This window comes from Tursiops truncatus, chromosome 3, assembly GCF_011762595.2.
Source record: "Tursiops truncatus isolate mTurTru1 chromosome 3, mTurTru1.mat.Y, whole genome shotgun sequence".
NCBI lineage: Eukaryota > Metazoa > Chordata > Mammalia > Artiodactyla > Delphinidae > Tursiops > Tursiops truncatus.
In genome coordinates, this window is record NC_047036.1 from 91386313 (window position 1) to 91409140 (window position 22828).

General features: G+C 41.9%; 1 protein-coding gene across 1 annotated transcript in view; it reads left to right on the forward strand.

Moving 5' to 3' along the window:
- Nucleotides 1–207: 207 nt before the first annotated feature.
- Nucleotides 208–22828, forward strand: part of REEP5 (receptor accessory protein 5) — a 41183-nt gene continuing 18562 nt past the window's right edge. The window contains exons 1-2 of the mRNA XM_019940824.3: nucleotides 208–432; nucleotides 1087–1180. Of these exons, the coding sequence (XP_019796383.1) occupies nucleotides 315–432; nucleotides 1087–1180 (212 nt within the window). The 5' untranslated portion in view covers nucleotides 208–314. The remainder of the gene's footprint in view (nucleotides 433–1086; nucleotides 1181–22828) is intronic.

The following is a 22828-nucleotide window of genomic DNA, read 5'->3' on the forward strand; positions in this document are numbered from 1 at the left end:
TCCTTTCGAGTACGATTTCCGAAGGGACCTCACAAGACTCACCACCCTCTTTTTACCCAGTTAACAGAGGCAGTGGGCGGCCGCCCAGCAGTTGGCTGCTAGCGCCGCCACCGAGGGTGTGGCGCTCGCCGAGGACCGCGGGAGGGAGAGGGGGCGGCGCGGCTGGGCGGGGCGAGGAGGGGGGCTGCGGGGCGCGAGCGGAGGGACTCGGGAATCGACCGCCTCCCGCCCCGCCCGGCGCCGCCCCAGTCACCTCGCTCTGCGGCCACCCGGCACCAGGAGCAGTCCCAGGCGGCGGCGCGACGGTCCCCGCCATGTCTGCAGCCATGAGGCAGAGGTTCGACCAGTTCCTTCACCAGAAGAACTGCATGACTGACATCTTGGCCAAGCTCGAGGCCAAGACCGGCGTGAACCGGAGCTACATGGCCCTCGGTGAGTGTGGGGCTGCGGCCCGCGGGATCCCGCCGCTTGCCCGGCCCGGGAGCGGCTGTCGCATCGCAGCTGGGACCACGGGTTCGGTGACAGACGGGGGTGAGTGGCGTCGTCGGGGACAGAAGTGGCCGCCTGGACAGGCCAGGGGCCAGAGACCTCGCCCGGGGCGGCCCGGTGGCGGAGCGCCCGGGACGTGGGGCCGGGGACCGGCCGGCGCTGACGTGTCTGCCCTGCGGCCCAGTGTCGTGTGCCTGTGGCCGAGCGCAGAGCTGACGCCGAGTGGCGGGGTCCCCGTGGCGGAGTGCCGGGTCCTAGCCAGACCCTCCGCGGAGTTGGGCGCGGGACGGGAGGGGCTGCGGGCAGGCGCCGGAATCCCGGCCTGCCCAGACGCTCCGGGAAGGAAGCGGGGCTCCTGCAGCTGGTGCGCAGTGTGGCGTGGGGCCCCTTGCGGGAGGGACGGGGGAAGGAAGGGCACAAAGGTGCGGCCTGCCAGTATCCCCAGACCAAAGGCAAAGCCCCGAGAAGGCGCGGGCCCAGCCTCGGTGCGGTTTTTCTCCAGTGCCTAGAACGGGCCAAGCTTTGCGGTGTTGGCGGGGGCTGCCCGGCTGGAGCGCCTGTGTGCCACCCGACCCACTTCCCTCCTCGTGTCTGCAGGTGTCATCGGGCTGGTGGCTTTGTACCTGGTGTTCGGTTATGGAGCCTCTCTCCTCTGCAACCTGATAGGATTTGGTTACCCAGCCTACGTCTCGTAAGTGGCTCCCCCTGCAACCGTCCCTTCCTCCCCTTCACTCCCCTTCCCCCATCCAGAGCTGTTCTAGTTGCTGTACCATCCCCATTTCCCTGGGAGAGTGGTCAGAGGACCAAAGAGTAGTAACTGACTGCTTAAGGTTACATATTTTAGAGCTTTACCTTGACACCTGATCTCCCGATGACTAGCCGAAATGTATATTTCATCAGGTTAAACTGGCGGAGTGTATGCCTTCTAACAGCTGCGCAAATGAAAGGCAGAGCAAAGTCGACCTTTACTGGTGGGACGATCTCAACGGGTACAGAGAGCCGATTCTTTCTCCCTAATAATTATTTCAGTGTGTATTTCATCTTATATTTATGTACACAGTAAATCCCCATCAATTAGAGCTTCTTTAATTCAGAAGTAATGTTAATTCAGACACTGGGGAGAATTTTGTCTTCTTTATATTAAAAAGGCTCGCCACTTATTACAGGCAAACGGGAAACACTTACCCTAGTATAAAAACAAAAACAAACCTTATAAAATGCATCCCTAATATATCTCCTTGGTTATATAAATGACCCATCTATATAATTAATCTAAATGGCAAGTGAATCTTATCAGATTACGATCTGACTTTTCTGCTAGCTGAGGCTGTTTTTACTCTACAGTGTGTTTAATTTGAAAATATTCTACAATTTCATTTTTCCATTCATTCAATAGGAATTATGCTTCCCCACAAATAAATTTTGTTGTATTCTACAGTTCTTCCCAAGAAAGCTGGTGGGTTTTACTTCTATTGAATTGGTCTGTACAACTTTCCTCAACCACAGGGATTAAAAAAAAAAGGAAGAAAATATTTCAGCTGGAAGGCTAAGACACCAATAACACATTATTACGACTGTGTCTATCCTAGGCCCGGCTAGAATTTAATATATGACTAGAAAGGGGAAATGTGTTTTAGAAAAAGTTCGGACTTGAAAAATTAAATCGAAATTACGTAAGTAGTAATTACTGAGTTAGTCTGGTACAGACCCTTAGTGGCTCCAGAAAATCTAGCTACATATAGGACACTACTTGCTTTTGAATTTGGAGATCCTCTCCACATTATCGGCTAAAGTACCATCCACACTGTTTGTGTATACCAAACAATTCTGAAGACAGACCAGAAAAACTGGTTTGACTTTCAGATCAATGAAAAAGTTATAAGAATAGTAGTTCTCCATAAAATAATAGATGGTGTAGATAGAAAGTTTGTAGACAACACTGGTTCAAAATGGCTTGCACATCACTGTGTCTGTGATAATGGACAAAATAACCAGGTAGAACATTCCTTTACTTTTCTTCTGTTTGTGTATTCTACTTGGAAGAGTTCTTTTAGTAATAAAGATTTTGAAGCATTTTTCAAGTTTGTGCTTCAGATCTTATTGATCACATTTAATAACTGCCTAGCTGCTTGAATTGTTTTGAACTAGGGAAGACTGTGGATCTTTAAAAATACTGAAGAGCATAAAAAACATTTTTTCCACATCTGTGCTATTTGGTGAGTAATCTTGTGAGAAACATAACCTTGTCTGTTGGTGTGATTAGATGATTGATATGGGCTTTAGAAAAGTAAAAATCTGTTTCTGGGTGGGATGTATAGATCCATGTATGTGGAAGTGGATGTGACTGAAGGCAGACAGGGCTTGGACATGCTTTTCTTTGACCTAGTGGATTAATTCTAGCAGGAGCCACTTTGTTTGTCTGTTTTTAAATTAATTTTTATTAGAGTATAGTTGCTTTACAATGTTGTGTTAGTTGCTGCTGTGCAACAAACTGAATCAGTTATACGTATACATATACCTCTTAGATTTCCTTCCCATTTAGGTCACCATAGAGCATTGAGTAGAGTTCCCTGTGCTATTCAGTAGGCTCTCATTAGTTATCTATTTTACACATAGTAGTGTCTGTATGTCAATCCCAGTCTCCCAGTCCATCCCACCTTGCCCTTCCCCGCTTGGTAACCATAAGTTTGTTCTCTACATGTGACTCTTTCTAGCAGGAGCCATTTTTAAAGTCATATTTTAAAAGTAATTTCAAGCAAGTCAATTTCAGTTTTTTATCATTTGTTTGAACTCATTCTTTCATTCATTTTCTACATAGTCAATTGAATATTATTGGCTCTCTTTATTTACAAGAAGCTAAGTGTTCGTGCCTATTGCTAGGAATTCTGTGAAATGGTAGAGATGGTCATGTATCTGAGTAGTTCAGGTAAGTGGGTTTTATATATTTTAGAATTTTTTTATTCACCAAGTAGATACACTTTTCTATCTGAGTATTCTGAGGCAAAGTGACATTTGTAGTAATAGGAGTTGGAAAAGTATTAAAAATCTAAAAAAGGGGATTTAATGATTTAAATAAACATTCAGGAAACAATTTATGAGTATCTCTAGATTAGTATTTATTCATAGGATGCTTCCTTTTGGTACAACCAGCTTTTACCTTTAAAATGAATACAAGATCCTATTATCATAAGGGAATTAAGTGAAGGTTGGTCTCTGGGTGCTTGGATTTTTCACTAAAACAGTGCTTCTCAGCCTTGGCTGCCCATTGGAATTATCTGAGGAGCCTTAAAAAGTGCTGATGCCTGGGCCCTATCCCCAAAGATTCTGATGTAATTGGTCTGGGGTTCAGCCTGGGTTTTGGAATTTTTAAAAGAGTCTCATGTGCAGCCCATGCTGAGAAGCCCTGCTGTAGAGCAGCAGCATAACCTGCGCTTGTTACACTTGAAGAGGGGGTGAAAGGGGCAGAAGAACAGCCTGCTAACCCTGGGAATAGTCCACAGGCCCACCTGGCCTCTGCTTTGTGAAGGAGGTTCAAGGACACATGGGATTGTGTGCACAGTAAAAGCACGCAGACCCCCAGTTAGTAAACATTCAGGCAATCACGGTTATATTAGTCAAATCAAGTCTGTTCATTGCTTAACTGATGTAACTGTACAATTGTCAGAAAGAAAGTCCTTGTAAGTGGTACTATTAGTAGCACCACAATCAGTGTTACTTAAGATGTGATCTGTGACCACTTTAATTGTTCTCCTTGTCTCTTGGAATTCTCCCCAGCCAGAGTTATTTTTAAAAATACAGGTTCATCTCTTTGTTTTTAAAAATACAGGTTCATCTATTTAGCAAACATCAAATGCCAACCATGCACCAGACACTGTGGCAGCACCTCAGATACACCAGGGACTAAGTTGGGCATACTCCCCATCTTTGCATGACTAGTCTACAGGGTAGACTGCAATAAATAGTAAAGTAGTGACAGTGTGGTGAGCCCTCCACAGAGCACCCGCAGGGAGCTGTGGTAGAGATTAACAGGAGGGGCCCCCTGTAGGTATTTATCTGAGCTACTATTTGAGTAAAGACTTGAGGGATGAGAAGCTGCCCGCTGAGAGCAGAGTCAGGCAGAGGGAGCAGCGAATGCCAGGCCCTGGGCAGCCAGGCGCTTGGGCCGTTGAAGGACCTGGTGCGTTGGAAGCTCTGAGAGGGAAGAGGGGCGAAGGAGGACCAGAGAGGTGCAGGTGCCATCAGGCACAGCTGGTGGCTGGCACACCAAGTGTGCATTTTATTCCAGGTAGCTGTGGGGAGTTTGCATGTTTTCTGATTGCCTTGGATGGGTTCTAAGTAGGAGGTGACATGCTACAATGTACATTTTAAGGTCATTCTGTCTGCTGTGATTCCTGGAAGGAATTGGTGATCCTGCCAAACTATTGCTAATAGTCCTTCCTTTCTCACCTTTCAGCTTTTGCTCCTGCTGCTTCCTTTCCTTGGGCCACCATAGAGTGGCCCACAGATTGTGCCTAATGGTCAGTGATAGGCTTAGAGGCTGCAGGGTACAGAAGTGAAATAAGGAAAAGCCTATTTGGCTTCGTAGCTTTTCTCGTGACTCACTACCTGGGGAAATCTGTGGGTGGGGCTCAGGTGCACCTGGCTTCACACCAGGCCTTGTCATGTTGGAGCACTAGACAGCTGGAGGCCTGGCTGGCCCTCGGGGCGGGGCAACCCGTGCCTTATCAGGTAGCCCCTTCCTACTGGTTACTCTTATTTTCTGCGTATATCATTTCCCTTTGAGAGCAGGGCCATTAATCCTCTACCTCTAAGTTTCCAGACTTTTTGGCCACCCTTTATAGGCAATTTGAAATATAATTCCAGACTTCTCATTACCAAGAGCTGTTGACAGAATGACTTTAATCTCCCTACTTCCTTCTATTTCTGATAAGAGAAGGCAGACTACTGGATAATAATAGGAACGTTTATTATTACAGCTGACCTGCCCCTCCCCCCATTTTTTGCTGAGATATAATTTCCATGCAACCCTTTTAAAGTGTACAATTCAGTGGTTAGTATGAAGTTTTGCAACCATCACTGCTTTCTTTTTTTTAATAAATAAATTTATTTTTAAAAAAAGATGATGCAGGAAATATAACAGAAGCAGAAGTAAGATCTCACCCAACAATTTTTATGTAATGTTAAATATAGCATTACCATTAAAATATCTCCAAGGATTTTTAATCTTTTTTGTATAAATAACTTTCACTGCTCTTAAGTTTATGATCCCCTCTCCCAACTATTATTCTCAGGTCAAAAAAACAATGAAAGTCGTCTAACAAATAAACCCTTAACAGCCACCACGTGTGTCACTTTTATAAGAAAATTACTGAAATTTTGAGAAAAATAAGGTAAAATAAACTGGAATCTAGAAAATGCATGACACAAAAACTAAACTGTGATCCCTTGTGTTTAAAAATCTTAAAAAATTGTTTTTAGCTCTGGTGGAGTTCCAGATCCACCCCATTTTTCTCTCACACATTATTACGAAGAGAAACTACTCCAAAATAAAAATAATAATGTCGTGCATACTAAATACAGTCTTTAAAATATGTTCCACATAAGAGCTCTTCCAAAGAAAAGCCACAAATTTCCTTTAATATGGAAAGTAAGAGTTCCAGGCAAGTATCTCTTTTGTAACAGTAAGTCTCTCTTAACAGTTTTAATATCCAGGTTTTATAAAACTATTGGCAAAAAAAAAAAAAAAAAAAAAAGCATGAATAGGTATCTTGCTAAGTATCAGCATCTAAGGAATTTATTAATAATACACATGGGGCTTTCCTGGTGGGGTAGTGGTTAAGAATCTGCCTACCAGTGCAGGGGACACAGGTTCGAGCTCTGGTCCGGGAAGATCCCACATGCCGTGGAGCAACTAAGCCCGTGCGCCACAACTACTGAAGCCCGTGTGCCTAGAGCCCACGCTCCGCAACAAGAGAAGCCACTGCAATGAGAAGCCCGCACACCGCAACGAAGAGTAGCCCCTGCTCACCACAACTAGAGGAAGCCTGTGCGCAGCAACAAAGACCAAAAGCAGCCCAAAATAAATTAATTTATAAAAAAATAAAATAAAAATACTCATTATTTCAGGCCCTACGTATTTATACATCTCCCTTGTTTGACTTAAACAGGATAAACATTCAAGTCTAAGAAATATTGTTCCTAACATGGACACCAAAAAGAAGATTCTTATAATAAAATGTTGCCTACTTTTACAGGTTTCACACATTCTCCACAGTAAATGAACATTCATTCATATTGCCAATGCAATTTTTGTTCTCTATCCATTATCATAAATTATAAAACGTATGTCCCATCAGTTTGCAAAAAGTATGATGGAATAGTAGAATTAAAGATTCCACAGGTTTTTCTTTTTATATTAAAGCCAACTACCCATCTCTTCAGTTTAACTCTTTAACCTCCTTCAAAACCTGTCTAAACTCCTAAACCTAGAACTCTAGTGAGCAAAAGGCTAGAAGCACTTCAGGTGCCAATTAGAAAATACCTGGTCAGGGCTTCCCTGGTGGCACAGTGGTTGAGAGTCTGCCTGCCGATGCAGGGGACACAGGTTTGTGCCCTGGTCCGGGAAGATCCCACATGCCGCGGAGCGGCTGGGCCCGTGAGCCATGGCTGCTGAGCCTGCGCATCCGGAGCCTGTGCTCCGCAACGGGAGAGGCCACAACAGTGAGAGGCCCGCGTACCGCAAAAAAACCCAAACAAACAAACAAAAAGAAAATACCTGGTCATTTGCTCTTATCGTTTACACTATACCAAGAATATGATTTACTAACAATGTACTACATTAAAATGATAAAATTCTGTAATAAAGGCATTGTAACTATCAACTATATCAAAATAATAGAATTTTTCTTGTATCCCAATATTTAGTACATTTGGCCTGTGTAGGAGATCTGGCTGCATCTTTACATAAGACAGCCATGAGAGTATAATCATCACAGAGTGACCAGCGGTTTCTAAGTACCATGACCTCTCCTTGCTCTACCCTCTGAATTTCCCCCCAAAATAGGGCTCCCTCAGCCTAATGACTGCAACTATCTACCATTCCCATAGTCAAGTCTCATGGGTCAGATAAAGATAAAGTGGCAGGGCATGTAATATTGAAGGAATGACCCAAGATGCCTCTTACCCAGTCTCTCCACAATAATTTTATACTCTTATTTTCCATCTTGTACCTTTATACCCAGCCCTCTGGCGACCCTGCCCCAGTCAACCCACAGGTACAGAAATGAAAGGAAGTTTGAGCTCCCAAGAGAAAAAGTTATTTTGATTTCTGTTGCCACATGATGAAAATCTAGAGGCATTTAACATGAAAATATTGTTATACCTAGCAGACGGGTTCCATATGAATATACTTCAATACGTCAGTGTTTAAATAAGCTGCTGTTGACTAGTATGGAAATCTAAGAATTTATAACATTAAAACCTCAAATATATTTCCTTATAGAGAAACAATCAGACTAGTGTACATTTATAATACAGTCAATTTGTAGCTGAGAAATGCCTCTACTAAGATATGTAAACCTTATTCAAGTGCATTTATAATACTCAAAAGTACACTATATATAAAAAAAAAATCACAGGACAGTCTTACTAACATCCCCCCCCATTGCCTCAAAAATTTTATAATTCAACTTAAACATATTCAAGAAAAAAAACAGTCAGGTCCATTAAAAAAAAAAAGACAAACCTTTACATATAAAAATTAGTACCTGATCCATCTGTTCCTGAACCAGATCTGACAGACGCATCTGTGAAGGAAATGGATTCAGAATCAGAGTCGCTAGCCTCACTTCAGGTGTCATAAACATTTCCCTCTTCCTTCTGGTCTCTCTCATCCTGTTCATCTTCCTCCTCCTCCTCCTCCTCCTCCTCTCCATCGTCATCCACCTCTTCATCTTCCTCTGCATCTTCTTCTGATTCTTCATCTTCTTCCGCATCTTCCACCCCTTCCTCCTCATTCTCAGTGTTGTTGCCTTACTCATCAGAAGAACCAGTGCTGCCAGTCTCATGGTCAGAGCCATATTCTTCAGAGTTCACTTCCTCCTTAGAAGACTGGCTGCATCTGCTTGCACGTCTGTCCACTTCAAGCCCAGTTCTCTCAGAGCCATCTGGCATAAGGGATTTGACCCTCCTTTCAGGATCCCTTTTCCGCAGACATGTTTTTTCAGGTTGACTTTTATAAGGTTCTCTGGAGGCACTGCTTGACAAACGAATTTTCCGATCAGCTTCTAGATGATTGTTTCAGATCTTTGATATTCCTCATTTTTATACTCTGTGACTGACTCCTTTTGTACTAACCATTCTTTTTTTTTTTTTTTTTTTTTTTTTGCGGTACGCAGGCCTCTCACTGTTGTGGCCTCTCCCGTTGCGGAGCACAGGCTCCGGACGCGCAGGCTCAGCGGCCATGGCTCACGGGCCCAGCCGCTCTGCGGCATGTGGGATCTTCCTGGACCGGGGCACGAACCCGTGTCCCCTGCATCAGCAGTCGGACTCTCAACCACTGTGCCACCAGGGAAGCCCTGCACTAACCATTCTTTTGTTATTGCTAACTGATGAGCTCAGTGACTTAGAAATCAATTGTCTTGAATGAACAGAAGGCTTTTGTCGCTTTGTGTCAGTAGATTCCATTTGGTCACTTTTTCTTTGTGAACCCTTTTTCTCATTTTTATCTTGTTCACTCTCTGGATTTTGGAGTTCATTATCCTGTTCTGGTACTTCAGTCAAAATATCATCTAGAACATTAAGTTCTCCATCTGCTAGTGTTGGAAGGGCTCCTGCAGAGGTGGGGGGTGGCTGTGGCTCACCACGGGGACAAGGACACTGGCAGCAGAAATTCTGGGAGGTACTTCTTGGTGTGGGCCCTCCTGGAGTCTCCATTACCGCTTTCTAATTCCAAAACATGTTTATCACCCCAAAGGAAACCCTGTACCCGTTAGCAGTCATTCTCCATTTCTTCTACACCCCAGTCCTCAGAAACCACCAATCTACTTTCTGTCTCTATGGATTTGCCTGTTCTGGACATTTCATATAAATGGAATCATATAATACGTGGTTTTTGGTTTCTGGGGCGGCCCTGCTTTGAATGGCACAAAAGCCATTCTGAGAGACCTCTCGGGGAGTGTGCTTTGCTGCACCGTCACATACACAAAATCAGAGCCCGAGACCGAAGGTAACTGCCTCCCAGTGGTCCCAGAATGTGGAGGCTGCTCCTGTCCCTGCTTCTTTATTCAAGTGTAGTTATGACAGAAGTCTAATGACTTTGTTTTCTATTTTTATCTTTGCCCTGCAGAGAAGGGAAAGGAGGAGGGTTGTCTTTTTGTCCAACTCAGCCATCTTTTCGTTTAAAATTCTATTAAAACGTCTGTTACTTTTCCTCTCATTTATTTCGTATGTTTCTTAAGGATCAGGTGGCCACCTTCCTGGGACTATCAGAGGTGGGCCTTAGAGATCAAACATGTAGTCTGATCACTTTTCAAAAGACTGAGGGACAGAGAGAGTTAGAAGGTTTTCCAAGGTCACACAGAGGCTAGACTTGTAACTGAGGGCTCCAGACCTACACAGAAATGTGAAAGCACATTTAGGCATATTTTAGTACCAAGCTTGAAAAGATTAAATATGCTTAGGGTCCAGAATTTTAATGTCTGTATTTAATGTTTGGCAACACTTTTCAAATCTGATACCCACTTTAGTGATGTGTCATTTTATCTTCTGTGTGTCCTCACCAGCCCATTTTAGCCTTTTGCTATCAGTACAAAGAGTGTTACTGCTTTTAGGTCTTTGCACGGCTGCTGAACACCGATGTAGCCCTTAATTTAATAAATACTTAAATATCTCTGTTTAAGTGCTTTATAAATATACCTTATTTAATCCTCATAACAACCCTATGATACAGGTATTATGATTATTCCCATTTTACAGGTGAGGAAACAGAGAAAGAAGTAACTTGATTAAGGTCTCATAACAGTAGACGGTGACACTGATATTTAAACCTAGGGAGTTTGGCCCCAAAACCCATGTTTTTAACTTTTCGTTATATTGCTTCCCATATGGCTCTTCAGGTGTCCCACAGATACATGCCATAACCTTATATAGAGATGAAAATTAACTACTGATGTAACTTTTTCTTTTATCAGTTTGACACTGTCAATACAAATACATGACCTTCATGCAGTGTAGTTCTCAAATAAGGTACTACCATCCCAAATCATATATCTGCACACAGTCATTTGCAGTGTTTTGTGAACATGAGTTAGAATATATTACTAACAAGTTCTTTGTCTTGTTGGCTGTGGTACAGCATTGATTTACAACAGCAGCAATATAGCTCATCATGTGCAGAGACCTGCTTTTTTTTTTTAAGCAGTGCAGTGCATGCCCATCTGAAGATGACACACTGCATTGTATCTCCTGAGGAAATGCAGCCTTGTCTTTAGGTCTTTGTCAGGAGGCAACGAATCTCAAGGGGGAGATGTTTGGGGATGGTCCCTATGAGGTCAGATCAGAAAAGGGGATCGTGAGGGAGAATATTTGAAGGAGACAGTCAAAATAACTACAAGAGTTGTAAGACAGTCTACCACAAGTAAAAGCTACAACATCTTAGCAAATGATGCACAGCAGATAACATGAGGGAATATAGGTTAAAAAGGGTTGAAATCTACTTATTTACAGTTTGCAATGACAGATTCCTAAACAGGTTCACTACCCAGAGGAGAATTTGGGAAAGTCGCCATGGTTCTGACTCATGGTTCTGAACCGAATCTGTTTCTCAAGAGCAAGTCATCTGAAGCAGAGCTAGGCTCCCCTAATGTTGCTGGAGGATGTGTATTTGTGGTCGTCTTCATGGACTCATTAGTAAGGGGTGTGTTTGTTTTCTTGTGTTTTTTAAAGAACTTGTAATTATCTTATTTTTTTTTCTCTTTTTTACTCATGAGCATTTGGGAGCAGATATATTTTCTACTAAGCTGCTAATGTTCCTATTACACCAGCTTTTCTCTCTGCAACTGTGTGTTCTTTGTTGCTAGCGCTTTAGGGCAGAGCAGCTCATGCCCACACTTTCCTTCTCTGGGTAGTGTGAAGCACATGCACATTTTCTGGCCTACTGGGCACTTGGACCAAAAATACAACTGGCATTCTTTAAATGCCTTAAGCAACAGTGTAGTCGTAAACATTTAAACATTTACCTTTGTCAGCTTTTTGCTGGTTGTGTTTTCACTAAGTATTATGGCTAGCATTACTGAACTATTTTAAAAGGAAGGAGTTGTGGAGAAAACTTAAATGTAGATAATTAAAGCCAGCATTTTGGTTATGTTTTTGTTTTTTTCCCTTTGCCTGTGAGAAAAGAAAGTTTTGAGGAGCAAATAAGATTTAAACAGTTTATTCATGATCTAGTTTCTGGGCTCTAAAGCAGTTGTGGAGGGCGATCTCATTCCTAAGACTCTGTTCTGGAGTGTTCCCTATGAACTTTAATGAACTTTTTTTGTTCTCTTTATGGAGGCCCTGGAGATAGGGTCTATTTGTCCTTCTGAGCTGCCTCCCTCCGCCACCCCCCCCACCCCGTACCGTCCTAGAGCTCTCTTTTTTAGGACTTTGAATGAGAACTCTGTTTTTCAACTTAATATCCTCAGATAGTATTTAAAACAAATATAAATACTTATGGGCCATTTTAAGATATTTAGTGCCTATCAATAATATTACCAAGTAATTAATTTTTTGAATAAATGATTATAGCAGAAGTTTAAAAACAATTTCAAAAATTGCTAATGAAATTACTTTTGTAGCAGTTGAAATATAAGCAGGGGGTGCAGAAACCTATCCTGATTTCATTCTAACACTCCCTGATTCCTGGGAGTGGAAGAATCAGGGAGTGGAGCTATCATGCGTCCCTCTCACATGGCTACTATATATATCCTGCAGCTTCTGGTAGTTTGGCCAGGTGATCTAGTTAAGGGATCACTTACACGTCAGAGGTAACTCTGGACTGCTGTCTACATCTTGATGCGGCCCTCTTTTGTCTGGGAAAGGTCAGTTTAGGTTGTTCTTATGCAGGTTGTGAGGGTGCTTGAGCCTAAGTTAAATTTTCCGATGCCAGACCTGACATAGATATTATATATACAGAGCCATCAATTTTATTGACAGAGGGTTGTCCCAGTAGGATTTGCATCTGCTGTTTGTTTGTTTACTAAAGTATAGTTGATTTACAAAGTTGTGTTAGTGATTGCAATGTGGTGTACAGCAAAGTGATTCAGTTTTACATGTATATTCTTTTCCATTATGGTTTATTACAAGATATTGAATATAGTTCCCTGTGCTATGCAGTAGGACCTTGTTGTTTGCATCTGCTATTTTATTGCTTCAGGCGTTCATCTTTTTTAACTGTCTATTGAATAGTCTAAATGCATTCTGTTTTGAGTTATAAAATGTTAGCTAGGAGAGGTCTTAGAGATCAGGCTGCTGGGGCTATAGCTATCTTTAACAGATTTGGAAACCGAGGAGACAAAATGAAGTTTTATGGCTCAGGTCACAAGTCTGTTGAGGCAAAGCCAGGCGTAGGTGTAGGGGTGCCTGACTCCCCTGGCCTGCCCACTGCCAGCATTCCTCATGCTTTATATTCGACTGTGACTGAAGCTTCCATTTTGCATTAAAAAACAAAATGGTGAACAGTTGACAAATAAGATCAGTATAATTAAACACCAAAATATTTGACCAGTAAATGACTGCTTTTGGTTTTTTTGTAATTTAATCTCCGCTAGAGATGTTTTACAGACTCATCTTAAAATGCATTTGCTTGTGAATTTACCTTATATTATGCATTTCATTAAGTCAGTCATCTTATACTATAGGAGAACACTATTAAAAATGAAAGGAGCATGGTATATTTTTTCATTGTTCTTGTATAGTCATCTTATAGTTTCTACATATTTAAGAGGCATGTTTGCTGCTAGTGATTGTATCTTTTTTGGTGTGGGGAGGAGGATTGGGCATGATATAAACAGTAAATAAGCAAATTGGTTTTATTGTATGTTTAGTTTTTTCCCTTTGTTTGTTTGATCTCTTGCTCTGTTGGTTCTCTCTCTTGCTTTGAAAGCACACCTACTCTGCAGTGAAAAACAAGTGTACTTTTCTGAGTGCCCATAGTTTCTGACCTTTTTTCCATGAAGAAGAAAAGTCTTTTCCTTACTGGCATGGAAATAAAATACTGTTCATGTCTTAAAATGTGTGATTTTTTTCCTTCTAATTTGACACACTGTATGTGTCAAATAATATTTGCAATGGCAGACTGCTAAACAGAGGTAATAGGAAATAGGAAAATTATTTTGAGCTATCAGGAATTCCTGCTTCCCATTCTCTAATAAACACAGCCAAAAGCAGTCCTACACGTAGTGGGCACTGTGGATGGTCACACTGTGTGTCTGCTGTATCAGAAAGGATTATAAACATTATGGTCTGTATTCTTCATATTCATGCTTCAAAGACTCTACCTTGAACTCTGGAATATTTGTTATTAAACATAACTTACCACGTTAGAAATAAAACAAAGCAAATGGACCAGAAGTAGATTCCTTTCTGTTCTTTACCAACAGCACACCTCAAAGCTTTTTATTGTTATAGGTTTTTTTCATGAACTGCTTTTTTTGATGTCCTGTCTGGTAATATAATCAACTCATTAAAATTAAAATCCTATTGATGACTACAACTGGTTTCAGTAGTAAAGCCAGTGGTCTGAAGACATATAATATTACTTAATTTTATATCATTTGGCTAGTATGAACTGTAGTGGCTAAGTTACATATGAACCATGTACAGTACAGGTAGTGTGTACCTAAGTTTCTTTGGTATGAGTGATCAGAAAACATATGTACATGGACCTGATAATTACTAGTTGAATTAACCCCTGGGGAAATAGGTTAACTTTTATAATACTCAATTTTCTCAAATGTAAAAGGAAGGGATAAGTTAAACTCTAGCACAGGATCAAGATTTTAGTAAGTGTTTAATTAAGTGTGGCTACTTTTGATTAACATACAAAGAGGAAAACTGACAATCATTGTCATGGTTGTCTAACTCCATGTCATTGAACTTTAAATGATTAAGGAAGAACCTCCCAAGTAGTATTTTCTTTCACTTATTTTTTTCGCTCACTCTTTTTCTGTTCCTTATCTTACTTTTTCCTGTACTTAGATCAGCAGCTTAAGGCTTCGTTATTCTAAGGCGCAATAAAGTACCATAAAGTTTTCTTCTTCCAAGTTATAAATATGGCTAGTGGTTTTCTTCTCTTTTGGTACAGTGGTATACATGTTCCTAAGCCCTGGGCATGGTTTAACGAACAATTTTTAAATATTAAACCTATTTTTTACTTGTCTTGTTTCCATTGAGACTTCCAGTTTCCCATAACTCCTTCATTGGACCCCTCCCCACACACACGTGTGCTGCTTACTTAAGAATGGAATGATCTTTTGACTGTTTTTGACTTTATGTCCTTGAGCATCACTGTTTTGGCCCCAGAGCTTCAGTACAGTGTCAGTGCATGGTCAATGCTCGGCGTATGCTTGCATCCAAAAGAGTCTGTCACTGACAGTTGCGGTGGATTACCTAGACAGGGCCTCTCTGGCCATTTCACTTCACCCCCCACCACTAAGAATTGAGTGGAGAAAAGTAGAGCCAATTAGGGTTTTGGTTTGTACTGACGGTAAACAATCTTACTTATTTTTTTCATTTCCTTTTTATCTTAAGAAAAATGTTAACAAAGAAGATTAAGCCAGACAGTCTTATTCCCTGTTAGAAGCTACCTTTAAAGTAAACCATTTGGAATACAGGACATAGGAATAAATAATTGCAAAACTTCTCAGTGAGCTTTTTGTGTTTGTCATCTATCTTATGCTTCTCCTTCATTGTAGACATAGATGTATATAATACTAAATATAATATACACACAGTTTATCCTTCATACTATTGTAGGAAATTGACATTTTTCAACTTAATGACATGAATGAAGGTTTTGAAATACCCATTAACCAGGAATAACCTTTGAGTCTGAAAAAGTTAATATAGTGTTAAAAATGCTTAATTTATAACTACATCAAAGTAAGAATGCAACATCCATCCAATGATAAATATAACTAAAGTTGTCATTGATGGAAGAAGAAAATCTCAGTAACAAATATCTATGACATATCTCAAAGGCTTAGAAAACATGGCTTTCCTCCACATATCTGCTTTTCCTATTTGCTAGTTTTAATTTCTTAATGATATAACGATAGAATATTTATAATAGTAAATATTAGGTAAAAGTTGGGTAGCAGGGCTTCCCTGGTGGCGCAGTGGTTGAGAGTCTGCCTGCCGATGGCGGGGACACGGGTTTGTGCCCCGGTTCGGGAAGATCCCACAGGCCGCGGAGCGGCTGGGCTCGTGAGCCATGGCCGCTGAGCCTGTGTGTCTGGAGCCTGTGCTCTGCCACAGGAGAAGCCACAACAGTGAGAGGCCCACGTACCGCGAAAAAAAAAAAAAAAAAAAGTTGCGTAGCATATTATTTGACATATTGTTTATATTTGTTAATTGCTTATACCTCTGAAAGCTATTTACATGTTACACATAATAAACATGGACTTTGTCCTAAAAAGACAAGAATTAGAAACAGAAATATAAATACTAAAGGTTGTACCAAAGGTTGGTACAATTCATATATAGAAAAGCATTTTTATCTATTTTGCTTACTAATAGCATGAATCTGAATTAAGAGGATGTGCGTAAAGGTGAATGTTTCCCTGATGGATGTGTTGTGTCTGAAATAATTCTAAAAATAGTATGGAGGGTTATCTCTTTCCTGCCCTCCTACGTGAGCATTAACTGTAAACAATGATATATTTAATCAATAGATAAAACCTCAGTAAGGGAAGCAGAGCTGTTTCTGACAGTTACCTAGATATCTAAATATCTAATGTAAATTTGGTTTAGAAAGCTTTTGCTGGGGCCACTCACCTTTTATATCAGGGTTCAGTCAGCTGCTTCCATCAACAGTGGCCTGAACCACTGAATTATCTAGCATAATAAGAAGTCTGGAGGTTGATATTCCAGGGCTGGGACAGCAGATGTTCAGGCTTTTTTTCTGGTGACCTTGGAGTGCTGGCTTTCCTGCCCATGCCCATAGCTCCAAGGTATCACAAGACTGTTGCCTCCGTTAATGATTTTTGAACTAGTTCATCTCTAAAATACCTTCCTTTTGCCTCACAAAATTATTTAAACCCCCTGGACTGTCCTTAGTTTACATGATTTCGTTCTAATAAAGTACTCAGGGGACTTGCAGTTTAGTGGTGCCTGTGGGTCAAAGCATATTTAGGTTCTCTGAATGATGACTCTTAATTTGGGAGGGAGAGAATGCTGGTAGCCCAGGACCATATCTGCTCAAACTTTGGTTTCTTCACACATGTTTAACGCTATCCTTTGGCCATTTTAAGTTCGTGATCTTACGTTTAGAAAAAACAGCAAAGAAAGAAAGAGATGAGCCAACAAGGTAGAGTCAGCCAGTACCCAGTCACTGGCGCTGGGTGGTCTGGACAAGGGCTGGCCAGTGGTTACCTCCCTATCAGTACCAATCCGATACCAGCATCAAGACTTTTGGCCAGTCCTCCCCTGTAGCATGGGCCTGAAAACTGTTTTCAGCGGCGTCCAAATTTGTTGCCATTGACCTGCAAATAGGATTTTTGGATTTCAGCTAACCATTTACTCTCTGTAGCATTTGGGATTTGGAGAGTGAGGTACAATTCATGAGTAATTCCCCTAATCATCCTTTAGCCTTATTAACGATGCTGTTAATCCTTTACCCATTCTACTTAGCCAGAAGGACTGGAGTGTTCTTATTGCTCTTTTCTTTTTAATCTCTTGCCTCTCTATGATAATAATAAACTATCACCACCATATTATAGTTACTACCTAATGTAATATTTCTGAGTGCTTACCCTGTTTAAGTGCTTAACATGTATCAACTAAGTTAATCTTCACAGCAACACAGTGAGGTTTATCATCTCTACTTGACAGATGAGCACACTGAGGCCCAGAATAACTTGCCCACGGTCACGTATTGGGTTGGCCAAAAGGTTCATTCGGTTGATGAATACGTTGTTCAATAAAGTTCTTGGTGAAAATGAAAAATGTGTCTACTTAAAACCAAATGACCTTTTCGGCCAACCAATACCTAGTAAGTGGTAGAACCAGGATACAAAGCTGCAAGCCAAGAATGGTGAAATGATGTAAAGCCAGGTGAGCACTGGGAAGAAATGAAGGGAAAAGCCTGGCTCTTTCATAGTTCAGTGTAATTAATAATTTTTTGATAGTTTGCTTTGTTTAAGGAGGAAATCAGAATGAGTCAATTGCATGTGATGGGCCGTGTGACTTTCTTTTCTCCCTCTGTGCCTTTCTGTGTGTATTGAAGCCCTTTTAATGCCCTAAAACACAATAGATTGTGTCTGATCATTGTTAGAGAGGTTTGTTTGTTAGAAAATCACGAGCTGTTTCCTCAAGAGAGAAATTAAATAAATGTGTCTGATGTTCACTTTAGTGTGTTTTTTTTTGTTTTTTTTTTAAAGAAGATGTTGGGGGTAGGAGTTTATTTATTTATTTATTTATTTTTGCTATGTTGCGTCTTCATTTCTGTGCGAGGGCTTTCTCTAGTTGTGGCAAGCGGGGGCCACTCTTCATCGCGGTGCGTGGGCCTCTCACTGTCGAGGCCTCTCTTGTTGCAGAGCACAGGCTCCAGACGCGCAGGCTCAGTAGTTGTGGCTCATGGGACTAGTTGCTCCGCCGCATGTGGGATCCTCCCAGACCGGGCCTCGAACCCATGTCCCCTGCATTAGCAGACAGATTCTCAACCACTGCACCACCAAGGAAGCCCAGTGTGTGTTTTTAACAAAGCCCTAAAGAGAGACCTAGTCTCATAGGAGAAAGTAGTTGTATAAAGTCTGGTGCCCTGGGCTTCCCTGGTGGCGCAGTGGTTGGGAGTCCGCCTGCCGATGCAGGGGATGCGGGTTCGTGCCCCAGTTCGGGAGGATCCCACGTGCCAAGGAGCGGCTGGGCCTGTGGGCCATGGCTGCTGGGCCTGCGCGTCCGGAGCCTGTGCTCCGCGGCGGGAGAGGCCGCGGCGGTGAGAGGCCCGCGTACCAAATAAAAAAAAAAAGTCTGGTGCCCTGTGGTTTTTTTTCCTTCCAAACAAATATTTTTCCTCACTTTCATTATTTAAAGTAGTACATGCTATATATGTATAACTGATTCACTTTGCTGTACACCTGAAACAAACACAACATTGTAAATCAACTGTACTTAAATTAAAAAAAAAAATAGTACATGAGAGCAGACTCACAGAGAATAAACTAGTGGCTACCAGTGGGGACAGGGACGGGGGGTGGGGCAATATAGGGGTAGGGGATTAAGAGGTACAAACTGTTAGGTATAAAATAAGCTATAAGAATATATTGTACAGCACAAGGAATATAGCCAATATTTTATAATAACTATAAATGGCATATAACCTTTAAAAATTGTGAATCTCTGTACTGTACACTTGTAACTTATATAATATTGTACACCGGCTGTACCTTAATTAAAAAAATAACACATACTCATTGTAAAGATCTTAAAAAAGTAAAATTCTACAATCCCAATACTCAGGATTAACTGTATACAACTTGAAATATATATTTCTGAATACCATTCTTGGTCTGTAAACACATGCAAATATATCTTTCTTTTTTCTTTTAAACACAAAATTAGTGATCTCTTTTGACACAAAACTATATCTTGGACATCTTTTCCTGTTACTGTCCTTTTCAAAGGCTTCAGAATATTTCATTGTATGGATATACCTAAATTTATTTAAACAGTCCATTCTGCCCTTAAAAAAATGTGTAAACACATGCTTCTATAATCGTTTTTTTCTATAATCTTTTAGTTTGAGTTGAAATTCATTTTAATATCACTCTTTCTTCTTTGAACTTCATTTTTTGTGTCTATAAAATGTGGAATTTGAACTAGTTCTTTAAGATATCTTCCAGTTCAACATTCTACAATTTCTAATTTGCTCAGTGAATTTTTAGAACTGCTAGCTGCTCCCATAATATTGCCAACCATCTTCCTCACCCTAGGCCCATCTCCTGCTCACCCAGGCCTTGCTTCCTTTTGCCACCTGCTTGAGGGAGGTGAAGCTCTGCCTCTAGAACATGGCAGGTGGCTCAGGAGAGAATAAGGAGCCACAGCTCTGGGCTTAGGTGGCCAGGCTTTGGGCCAGTGGTGAGAATGTGGCAGTAACATTGGGCAGAGAGCAATGTAAGACCATGGTGCCCGTCTTTTGTGAATGTGTCCTTCCCAAACCCCTGGGAGTAGTTCTGAGCCCAAGGTCACTGCTGACACCTGCCATTTGAAGACGAGGTGGCACTAGAGAGATAGTGGCCCAGGACTTTGGAGAGAGTGGTGGAATTGCTGTCAGCTGCCGTTGGGACAGTTTCAGAGCTCCTCTAGGATTGAGCTTTTCTTCTCTCTTGGCTTCTCATTCATTGCTGGAAAGGGGTGGCCTCCCCTCTGGCTATAGCTGATGGGACCCAAATCAATCATTTTGATTTTCTGTCCTAGAAATGACATGACGAAGTGGTACTGAAACTGGAACTTGTAGCTAGTGATTCTGAAACTTGGCTGTGTGTTAGGATCGCCTGCATATGTTTCTAAAAGCACATACCTGTGCTGTACATGGTAGAGTTTGAGTCACTAGATCTGAAGAAGGACCTGGGCGTGTATAGTTTTGAAAAGTTCCCAAGGTGGATGTGGATCATCATCTAAGTTTGAGAACCAGCCCAACCTTTTTGGCACCAGGGACTGGTTTCGTGGAAGACAGTTTTTCCATGGACGGGGCGGGGGATGGTTCGAGCGGTAATGTGAGCGACAGGGAGTGATGGGGAGCAGAAGATGAAGCTTCAGTCGCTCACCTGCTGCTCCCCTCCAACTGTGTGGTGCGGTTCCTAACAGGCCACGGACTGGTACCCAGTCCACGGCCCGGGGGTTGGGGCACCAACTCAGAATACCATCCTGTTCACTTTTTTTAAATGATTAATTAATTTATTTATTTTTGGCTGTGTTGGGTCTTCATTGCTGTGCGTGGGCTTCCTCTAGTTGGAGCGAGCGGGGGCTACTCTTCCTTGCGGTGCGCAGGCTTCTCATTGTAGTGGCTTCTCTTGTTGCAGAGCATGGGCTGTAGGCGCTCAAGCTTCAGTAGTTGTGGCTCACGGGCTCTAGAGTGCAGCCTCAGTAGTTGTGGTGCACGGGCTTAGTTGCTCCATGGCATGTGGGATCTTCCTGGAGCAGGGCTCGAACCCATATCCCCTGCATTGGCAGGTGGATTCTTAACCACTGAGCCACCAGGGAAGTCCCATCCTGTTCACTTCTAATGATCCCCCCACCTCAAGGAAGCAGGATGGAGGGTGGAATGGTCCTTTAGGAATCTGGATGTTGAGACTATGACCTTTTCTCGTGTTTGCTCTGTGCCCAAGTTAACCTTTCTAAGCCTTGATTTTCTCCAACAGAGAACTCTGGTTCCTTCCAAAAGTAAGATTATGACCTCCTTTTGTATTTATATTTATGCAATAAATATTTAGTAGCTGCCCACTTAGCACCAGACACTTTGCTAAGTGCTGTGCAGTCGGGTAGTGAGTGGTTCTCCCAATTAGGAAAACAGCTTGGGATAGAGAAACAGACACAGGCTTTGTTGGAGTTAGTCTTGGGTGTAAACCCAGTCTCTGCTGTTGCAGCTGGGTGCCCTGCAACGTTATTTTTCTTCCCTAAGCCTCAGTTTCTTCCTCTCAAAAATGAGAATAACGTTACCTATTCCATAGGGCTATTCTGAAGGTTATATTAAATAATTATTAGGTTCCTACCCTTCCCATTCTTTAGCTTTGCCACTTTGGCTAAAGACCAAAAACTACACATGACCTAAGGATAGAGACCGCATCTTAGGATTTCTTGAATCCCCTGTGTTGCCTGAAAAGTTGATACATCCTCATTCTGATACGCGAGTTGAAATACCATTTAGCATAGGTACATGGCAGTAGAGCACATTGTCAAAGAATCACCCATGTGCAGAGGGCCAAATTCGAAGGCTTCTCCACACCAACAAGCAATTCTCAGATGCCAGCAGAGAGTCTGAGAGTTCAACTCAGTTCTGTCACCTTCTACCCGGAGATAGAATCAAATTGCACAGGTAAAGGGCTCAGTCCAACAAGACTGCCTTCCACTTCAGACACCAGTAACAAGCCTGGGTTGTTAACCTGTGCTTCTGACCAACTGGCTATAAATCAGAGGTCCCGACGTCCCCCTCTTCAGGTTCAATTAGAATGGCTCACAGAACTCAGGAAAACCGTTTACTCACTAGATTACCAATATATTATAAAAGGAAACAAATCGATAGCCAGATGAAGAGATACATAGGCGAGGTCCCAAACAAAGGAACTTTTGTCCTCATGGAGTTTGCGGTCCAGCATGAGTAGCACAAGGAAGCATTGTGGTTCCCCAACATGGAAGCTCTCTGAAAAGGGACAAAAAGCTGTCCTTTGGGGTTTTATGGAGGCTTCATTACATAGTCATGACTGACTAAATCATTGGCCGTTGGTGATCGATTTAACCTCCAGCCCCTTCCCCTCCCCAGAGGTCAGCGATGGGACTGAAAGTTCCAGCCCTCTAATCACATAGTTGGCTCCAGGGATGTCCAGCTCCCCTCCTTATGTGCTTTATAAAAATCACCTCATTAACATAACAAAAGACACCTTTATCCCTCTCAACACTTAAGAAATTGCAAGGGTTTGGGGAGCTGTGCAGGAACCTGGATGAAGACCAAATATATAGGAGAACTATATTTTGGTCTTTGGAATGACCAAATATATATTTTGCTTATAAATCACAATTTTGCATCCACGCATTTGGACAAGACAGTATATACGTAAATAGCGTTCAGGAAATCCCGGTATTAAGCGCTTTTCTTCTTACCTCTTTGAGTCTTAGGTTCCTCAACTGTACACTGAGTGGGTTAGACTATCTTCTGTGTTCTTTCTTGTTCTGACTAGCTTATGATGTTATGACATGTAGACACATTTTAAAAAATGAACATTGTGGTATTTTTAATTAAAACAGTAATTAACTGCTTCAATAATAGAAGTTCTATTTAAAAATTCTCTTTACCTTAATGAGACTCTGTGATCTTTTCCTATCTTTTTTCCCAGGCCTTGCTTTTCTACAAAGTTGTGTTCAATATGTG